This window comes from Setaria viridis, chromosome 4, assembly GCF_005286985.2.
Source record: "Setaria viridis chromosome 4, Setaria_viridis_v4.0, whole genome shotgun sequence".
In the NCBI taxonomy this organism is placed as follows: Eukaryota; Viridiplantae; Streptophyta; class Magnoliopsida; order Poales; family Poaceae; genus Setaria; species Setaria viridis.
In genome coordinates, this window is record NC_048266.2 from 25,560,497 (window position 1) to 25,569,453 (window position 8,957).

The 8,957-nt window shown below is 50.1% G+C and overlaps 1 protein-coding gene across 1 annotated transcript; it reads right to left on the bottom strand.

The window, feature by feature from the left end:
• Nucleotides 1–7,852: 7,852 nt before the first annotated feature.
• LOC140222623 (uncharacterized) lies at nt 7,853–8,689 on the bottom strand. Its single transcript, XM_072293453.1, has one exon. The coding sequence runs from the start codon at nt 8,687–8,689 to the stop codon at nt 7,853–7,855; it is 837 nt and encodes a 278-aa protein (XP_072149554.1).
• Nucleotides 8,690–8,957: the final 268 nt, after the last annotated feature.

Below are 8,957 nucleotides of genomic sequence, written 5' to 3' on the forward strand. Positions count from 1 at the left end.
TTTGGGTACCTTTGAAGATTTAACAAGATGAAATACTTGAAAAGCACCAAAACTAGTCAATTAAGTCTGCAAAAGTACTCAGAATTGCTGCATTTGACTAAAAAGTACTCGGGAGCCTGTTATACATACATCTATGGGCCTACCAGAAGATTTGAACAGTCCTAAATATGGGGCTAGACATTGAGACGCATCTGACATGGAGACCATGGCGTAGGATGGCGTAGTCTATATGGAAAGATAGGAACTAGTCAAGGATTAGGAAAGTACTCGCTATAATATGAGTAGAACTCCTCTAGTCATATCCGACAAGTATTCTTGTAACCAACCGACATGTAACCTTGCCCCCGGCAATATAAGGTGAGGCAGAGACCCCTCCATAGCAATTCAATCCAACCAACACACAAGACATAGGGTATTACACAATCTAGCGGCCCGAACTTGTCTAAATTGTGTGTCTACGTTTGCCTTCGAGTTCCTGATCTCGACGAGCCCCACTAACCAAAATACAACCTCGAGCTCCCCCCTCAGTAGGTTGTCGAGTTTAAACACCGACATCTATACTGATGCGGTGGTAGGATTAAGATAAGCACAGGAAGGGTGATGAAAAGCTTCAACATCCATCCGATGCTATCTAGTGGAAGAAGTTCGATGAGCGGTATCCACCATTTGGAAGATCCAAGAAATGTTCGATTTGCACTAAGTACGGATGGAATGAATCTGTTTGGTGAAAGGACCAGCACTAATAGCCCATGGCCAGTGATCTTGACGATGTACAACCTGCCAACATGGTTGTGCCAAAAGAGAAAGTATCTCTTGCTATCCGTCCTTATACAAGGACTAAAGCATTCTGGCATCGATATAGATGTTTTTCTTGAGCCTTTGATCCAAGAGATGGAAACTTTATGGAAGAATGATATCGACATCATTGATGGTTTTACACGGCGAGAATTTAATCTAAGAGCCATTATTTTTGTCTTGTCAGAATAGGTGAAAGGTAAGGCAGGATGCATAGTGTGCATTGGTGACACCGTATGGACTTTCCTAGAAGATTCTAGAAAGGTAGTTTACCTTGGGTATAGGCACTTCTTGGTGGAAGGACAAAGGTACTGAAGTAAGAAGTTCTATAATTTTTTTGGCGGCAAGCCCGACCTAGAATCTGCTCCCGAAAAATGAGATGGGCACTATGTTTTCAACATGGGCGGGACCATCCAGGTTCCTTATGGGAAAATGACAAAAGATGGGAAGAAGAGAAATAGAGATAAGCCACCTATCGATGGCATGCCATTCAAGAAGCTGGCGATCTTCTACAATTACTTGTCGTATTAGCCGGACCTTGAGGTCCGCCATGCCATCGATGGTACGCACCTGAAGAAGAATGTGTTTTATTACACAATTGGTCTCTTTCTGGAGACATCAGCCAAGACAAAGGATACCCTGCAGTCATGACAAGACTTGGTAGCCATGAAGATAAGATAAGACAAGACCTTCACTCTATCGATAAGGGGAATGGAAGATATCAACTACCCCCGGCTAGCTACAACTTGACACTAGATGAGAAGAAGGCAGTGTGCTAGTCGTTACGAGGGATTAAAGTACCAAGTCAATTCTCATCCAACATCAAGAAACTAGTCTCGATGAAAGATCTCTCGCTATCTGACTACAACTATCATGATTGTCATGTGATGCTGATGTTGTTCCTTGCAATTGCAATTAGAGCGATCAAGCCTGTATATGTGAAGATGGTTATCACTCGATTGTGTTACTTCTTCAACAAAATTTCTCAAAAGGTTATCAATGAAGATAAATTGAAATACCTCCAAGAATTTATTAGGGCAACTATGGAGCAGCTGGAGATGTGCTTTCCTCCAGGATTTTTTGATATAACGGAATATCTCATGATTCACATGGTCAATCAGATACAAGCACTGGGTCCACTTTACCTACACAAAATGTGGACATATGAGCGTTTCATGTCAGTTCTAAACCAGTACATTCTGAATCATACTAATCCCAAGGGATCCATCATAAAGGGATACAATACAGAAGAAATCATCGAGTTTTGCCTAGGTTACCTAAAGGATAAAGTACGCATTGGTTTGCCTGTTCCATGATTTATGAGGGAGTTGGAAGGGATCGGCACAGTAGGGAGCAAAACCTTCATCGACTAGGACTTCAAAGATGTGTAACAAGCCCATTATAGCATCATACAACACCTCATAATAATGTCACCTTTAGTTGGTAAACACTTGAGTGTGATTCATGCTCAAAGTAATGGCTGCTCGGAAGATTGGATCATGAGGGAGCACAAGCATCATTTGACTGCATAGTTGAAGGACCTAAATCTACCAAATGGGGAAACCATGGAAGATCAAACGATCAAAAGATTGGTAGTTGTCCCGTCTAGCCCAATCACATCATGGCAAGGGCATCATATTAATGGATCTCTATTTTATACTGCCGTGAAGGATAAGAACCATCTAGCCCGATCACATCATGGCAAGGGCATGATATTAATTGATCTCTATTTTATGCTCCAGTGAAGGACAAGAAGACTGTGTCTCAGAAAAGTGGTGTTCATCTTGATGCCTTAGGCAAGAGAACCGGCCAAAGTACCACATATTATGGCATCATACATGATATATGGGAAGTTTACTATGGTTCCAATAAACAGATCCTGATCTTTCGGTGCCGTTGGGTCAAACACCCGAAAGGTATTGAAGTGGACGGCTATGGGCTCACAATTGTTGACCTCAACAACGTTGGTTACAAAGATGACCATTGGGTACTTGCTTCATAGGTCGCACAGGTTATGTATGTTGTTGATCCTGCAAAAAAGACAAAGCACATTGTAGTCCCTAGAAAACAAGAAATCTTAGGAGTTGATTGTGTCGAAGATGTTGAAGAATATAATCAGTACAATGAAATGAACCTCTTCACGGACCTACCACAGAAGAAGATGATTTTAGAAGCAAGCATAAAGAAAGATGTAGTTTGAATCAATTATCTCATGCAATTTGAATCAGTTTTGGCATGTAACTGAACTAATTACCTAACACTTTTGAAGTTGGCATGTTTTTCATTTGAGATTGTTTAATACTCGGAAAGTTCCCTCTAGTTTCGAAATCTACAAATTTTAAATTTTTCAAAGGTCTTCAGTTATAGAGAAGTACTATAAAAAAGGTGTAACACTCAACGAGGTCTAAATGTATATAATTATATATAAATAAATGAGCATATGCGTGACTATATGTTAATGTATAAGTATATGTGAATGTATGAGTATATGTGTGAGTACATGTGAATGTGTTTAGTGGATGTCTTTTTTTGATACAAACTTTTTCAATTTAACTCGAATGAATACAAACTTTATATTAAAACTGTAGAGCTCAAGGAAACATTAAACTTTGTAGTTGATAACTTTTGCATTTGAGATCATTTAATAGCTCAAAAATACATTTTAGAAGAAAACCAAAAATGGAGAAATGATTTTTAGGGGCGGGTGGTGTCGTCACCCGCCCCTAGAAATCATTTCGAGGGGCGGGTAATGGCATCAACCGCCCCTGCTAATGCCACCCTATATATGGTGACGCCCGTGGGGAGTTAGCTAAATTTTTGGAGAAGCCCGCGGGACGCCGTCAAGCTGCCAAAATTTCCCCTCCCTCCCCCGTGGGCTTCACCGCCGCAGCACCTCCCCGCGCTGCCTCCACCGTCGGGCCGCAGCACCGTGTCTAATCCCCTCCTCTCGTGGTGCCTTCTTGTCGTACCACCTCCCCTTCCCCGTTGGATCGCTGTGCCGCGCCTCCTCCTCTCCCCCGCACTGCCTTTCCCATCACGGCGCCTCCCCGCGCTGCCTCTCCACCGCCGGGCCGTAGCACGGACCATGCCACCTCATCTCCTCCCGCTGCTCCGGTCACCGCGCCTCACAACGCTGCCGCCACTGCCAGGGCTGGGCAGCCTCCTCCCCGACAGCCACCTCCTCCCCGCCGGGCCGCCTCCTCCCCGCAGGTTAGTTTTTCTTTTTCTATTTTTTTGTCCTTTTTTTCAAGTCAATTCATTAAGGAAAAAGGTAAGCATTGACTAGACAAACTTAAATATGTATTGGATTATTAAATTTGATGATTCTCTATTATCATATATATCATTTTGTGTTCAAGGATATAAATGTTATATGATAGAAATTGTGGTAGAAATTTAAAATTGTTAGCTTTTTCCATTTTGATTCCATGCAATTGCAATATGTTATGATTAGTTATAACAATTTACATGTTGTTGGTGTCAAGAATCACGGGTCGAGACTATCAGGTTAGTAAATTAGTTTTCTCTGCGCGTTAGGCTCGGATGGTTGTACGGGAGGACACGAGGATTAGACTGGTTTGGGTAGGAATAGCCCTACGTCCAGTGTGGATGGCTGTATGGGCTACAAACGGGAGAGAGAGGGAAGCTGGTTCCCAGGTCTCTGTGTGTGTTTGCCGATGCTCAAAGTGTCTTGAGCGCTAGGATTCTACTAGAGCTGTTGTGTGCGTTCCCTCTTTGGTGTTGAGTCGATCTCACGTTGATGAGCTGCCGTCATCTTGTAGTGTTACGCATGGTGTTGTCCCACCGCTGGCGCCGAAGAAAGCGCTCAGGTTGTCGGCCGCCTCTATGGGACCAACCAGGGCTCTGCCGGAGGTGGGCGGCGGTGCTGTTGGCGAGGTCGTTGCGCTCCCCGTGGAGGTGGCATCCGAGGCGGTGACCGAGGAGAGGATGCCGGGGTACGGAGTAGGTGGTCGTCCCTTCTTCCTCTTCCGCCCTTGCAGCTGACTCGGTGGGAGAGGATGTTGCCCCTCGGATTCCTCCATCGACCGAGGTGATATTCATTGATGACGCGGTGGAGGAAGACCCGGTGGGGGAGGTGCCCGTACCTGAGACGCCGGGCGTGGAGACGGAGGCGACAGCGGTGGAGGTGATGGCGGTGTCTACTCCGGCGGTGGAGGTGGAGACGGCAGCGCCTGCCCCAGGGGCGAAAACAGAGGCGGTGGTGCTTTCTCCGGAAGAACCGTCGGCGTTGATCGAGAGGCCATCGACGTTGATTGGGGAGTCCTCCCGCACCATCATCATGTCTGCATGTGATCCCAACACGTGGGGAGGACCAACCATGCATTGGGCCCCCCGTCGAGACCCGGAGAAGCCCCTCTTCATCCTCGATGACGTCGGGGAGCAGGAGAGGTGGCTGGAGGTGCAGGGCAGGCTCAAAGATGTTCATGCCGCCTTGTCCTTTGCGGTGGGAAGGCTGTGCGACGTTGTTGCCCCTGCCGGTCAGGTATGGTGTTCTTTTTGGCGGTCATTTTTCCCTTTTCTGCTCCTTTTTTCTCCAAACGAGTTTCAAGCGCAGATCGTCCTGCAGGCCCTCAGGGACTGCAGCCGGAGGAAGTCCGAGTTCCTTCGACGTGAGAGGGGGGGTCTGGAAATGCCTTTCCGAGGAGGCGTGGCTGAACAGGGAGCTGACTGGACAGCTCACCGCTGCCCACCAGGCTGCCGCTACGGTGGCTCACCTGCTCGCACAGGAGAAGGAGGCGCAGGCGGGCGCCAGGAGGGCAGAGGATAAGCTCCGGGTCACCACTGAGAAGGCCCGCCAAGACGCCGAGGAGCTCGCACGGGTTAAGAAGGAGCACGAAGCCCTTCAGAAGACCATCGAGCGCATCCGGTGTGAGCGCCACGTGGCTCGGGAGGAGCGCGACGCGGCCTGCCAATAGCATGACACGGCTCGACAGGAGTGCAACATTGAGGCAGGTCGGAAGGTCGAGGCCGAGCGGTGGCGGCTGATCTTGTGGAAGAGGTGAGCCAGCTCCGGGCACAAGTGCAGGGGCTTCAGGCCGCGGTGTCCCAAGGGCTTGTTTGGGAACGCGAGCAGCGAGCCTACACTGATGGTAAGGACTTCGTCGTCCTTTTCCCTCTGGCTTGTCCCGGCGCGTACCGTTGGTCCTGATTTTTTCTTGTGGTTTGAGCAGGCCTTGACGGCGACCTTGCTCGATTAAGAGCCGCCGCCGAGGAGGAGCACATCGAGCTTGCCAACTTGCGGAGCCCCATCGGCATGGTCTGCAAAGACCTCGGAGTCGTCCAGGAGGAGGGGATGAGTTCGCTGGCAGCTCATGTCCTCGGGATATACCGGCGGGCGCGCGAGGTTGCTCGGGACGCGCTCCGCATCGGCGTGAAGCGGGCCTTTGGTGTCTTTAGCTCCCACTACGTCAGCCTCAACTTCCAGCTGATGAGCGAGAGCTACGCCTCCGGCTATACTAAAGCCGAGCTGGATGAGGTCGACGTGTCGGTGGCTACTTCCGCAGAGGCCATGGCGCGGCTCTTGGAGGAGGAGGCCATCCCGCTGAGCATCCTTGAGGAAAATCTGTATCGAGCAGAGGTGCCTAAAAAATATGTAAAGAATTAAGTAACTCTAAACTTGCTTTTGCGTTCGCCGGAGTGGCCTTTTTGTTTATGCAGTTTTTCAAAAACAGTTTTCGATCCTCTTTCTATGTTATGGGTTCGGAAAGATCAGAATGCGAGTTGGACGGGTCGGGAAGCGCCGATGAGCAAAGGCATCGTAGCCGTCGGAGGCGTAGGTTTCTCGCAGTCTGATCGGTCTTGCCCGGGCATCGTTCGCACACTCTTCTCCTCCCGCGCCCAAACGTTTAGGGAGAGGGTTGTTTTGGAAAAAAGTGGTGTTTTGAGAAGACGCCAAGTGTCTTGGGCTAGAGTCCTTGACAGCCCCCGAGGGATATTCAACCTTAGGCGAGAGCAAGGGTCGGATATCCATAAGCTTGGAAGAAAACTTTAGCGAAAGCGAACCGAAACAACTTTTTCCACAAACAAATAGTAGAAGATTATACATAACTTTAGAAATGACAACTAGGGGTAGAAGCGACTTAGCTGTTCGATGTTCCAAGCGTTGGTGAGGATTTGCCCATTGGGGGTCGCTAGTTTGTACGTACCTGGTCGCAGTATCTGCGCAACGACAAACGGACCTTCCCATGGTGGGGTCAGCTTGTGCCAACCCTTGTTGCTCTAGACGAGGCGGAGCACTAAGTCGCCGACGTTGAAGGCCCAACCCCGTACCTTACGCCTGTGGTACCGTCGCAAGGCTTGCTGGTACTTGGCTGAGTGTAGCAGGGCCACGTCTCGTGCTTTGTCCAGCTGGTCTTGCGCGTCCACGAGGGATGTTTGGTTCCCTCGTTCGTCGTATGCTCTGACTCTCGGCGACCCATACTTCAAGTCGGTGGGGAGGATTGCCTCGAACCCATAGACCATGAAGAATGGGGTGAAGCCGGTTGCCCTGCTGGGGGTCGTCCTCAGGCTCCATAGGACCATGGGGAGTTCCGCAACCCATCGACCGCCAAACTTGTTGAGGCGGTTGAAGATTCATGGCTTGAGACCCTGGAGTATCATGCCATTGGCCCGCTCCACTTGTCCGTTCGTACGGGGATGTGCCACAGCCGACCAGTCCACACGGATGTGGTGATCGTCGTAGAAACTGAGGAATTTTTTCCAAGTGAACTGCGTGCTATTGTCTGTGATGATGGAGTTGGGGATTCCGAAGCGATGAGTGATGTCGGTGATGAATTGCACCACTTGCTCGGATTTGATCTGCGCGATCGGTCGAGCTTCGATCCTATTTCGTGAATTTGTTGACGGCGATAAGTAGGTGGGTGAAGCCCCCGGGTGCTTTCTTGAAGGGCCCGACAAGGTCCAGACCCCAGACCACGAAGGGCCATGTGATGGGAATGGTCTTGAGTGCTTGGGCAGGCAGATGAGTCTGTCGGGCGTAGAACTGGCATCCCTCGTAGCTGCGTACCATGCGGGTGGCATCGGCGACTGCCATCGGCTAGTAGAAGCCTTGTCGGAAAGCATTCCCGACGAGGGTTCTTGGTGCGGCATGGTGACCGCAGGCCTCGGCGTGGATGTCCTGGAGAGGCGACCTTCCTTCCTCGGAGGGGATGCAGCGTTGTAGGTTCCCGGTATGGCTTCGCTTGTAGAGCTCTTGGTCGATGATAATGAAGGACTTGGCGCGACAGGCAACCCTTCGTGCTTCCATCTTGTCCGTAGGGAGTGACTCGTGGATGAGGTAGTCGACGTACGGAGCTCTCCAGTCAGGCAGAGGGTCGGCCCCTTCTGCCGGGTCTGCGTCGATCTCCATAACCTCAGGGTCAGAGGGGTCAGCCTCCAAGTCTGGGACAGGTGGCTCGTTGCCAGCCTCTCCCAGCTCTTCATAGCAGACCGAGGGCTTATGCATGTTACTGACAAAGACGCCGGCGGGGACTGGCCTCCAGCCGGATGCTGCTTTTGCCAGTTCGTCGGCTGCCTCGTTGAAGCGTCTTTTGACATGGTTGAGCTTGAGACCATCGAACTTGTCCTTGAGCTGGCGGACTGCGTGGCAGTACGGCGTCATCTTGGGGTCGTGATAGCTTGACTCCTTCATGACTTGGTCAATGACTAGCTGCGAGTCGCCTCGGATGTCAAGCCGTCGGATGCCCAGCTCGATGGCGATGTGGAGCCCATTGCCGAGTGCCTCATACTCGGCGACATTGTTAGATGCGGGAAAATGGAGGCAGACCATATACCTTAAGCGCATGCCAAGGGGGGAGATGAAGACCAGGCCTGCCCCACCACCAGTTTTCTTCAGTGACCCGTCGAAGTACATCATCCAGTACTCCTGCTCCATCGGCGCTGATGGTGTCTGGACCTCCGTCCATTCCGTGATGAAGTCAGCGAGCACCTAGGACTTGATGGCTGTTCAGGAGGTGTAGGTGATGCCTTGGTCCATGAGCTCGAGTGCCCACTTCATAATTCTTCCTGTCGCGTCCTGGTTTTGGATTACCTCACCGAGGGGGAAGGATGATACGACTGTCACAGGGTGAGAGCCGAAGTAGTGGCGCAGTTTCCTCTTCATGATGAGGACCGCGTACAGGAGTTTTTGGATTTGGGGGTAA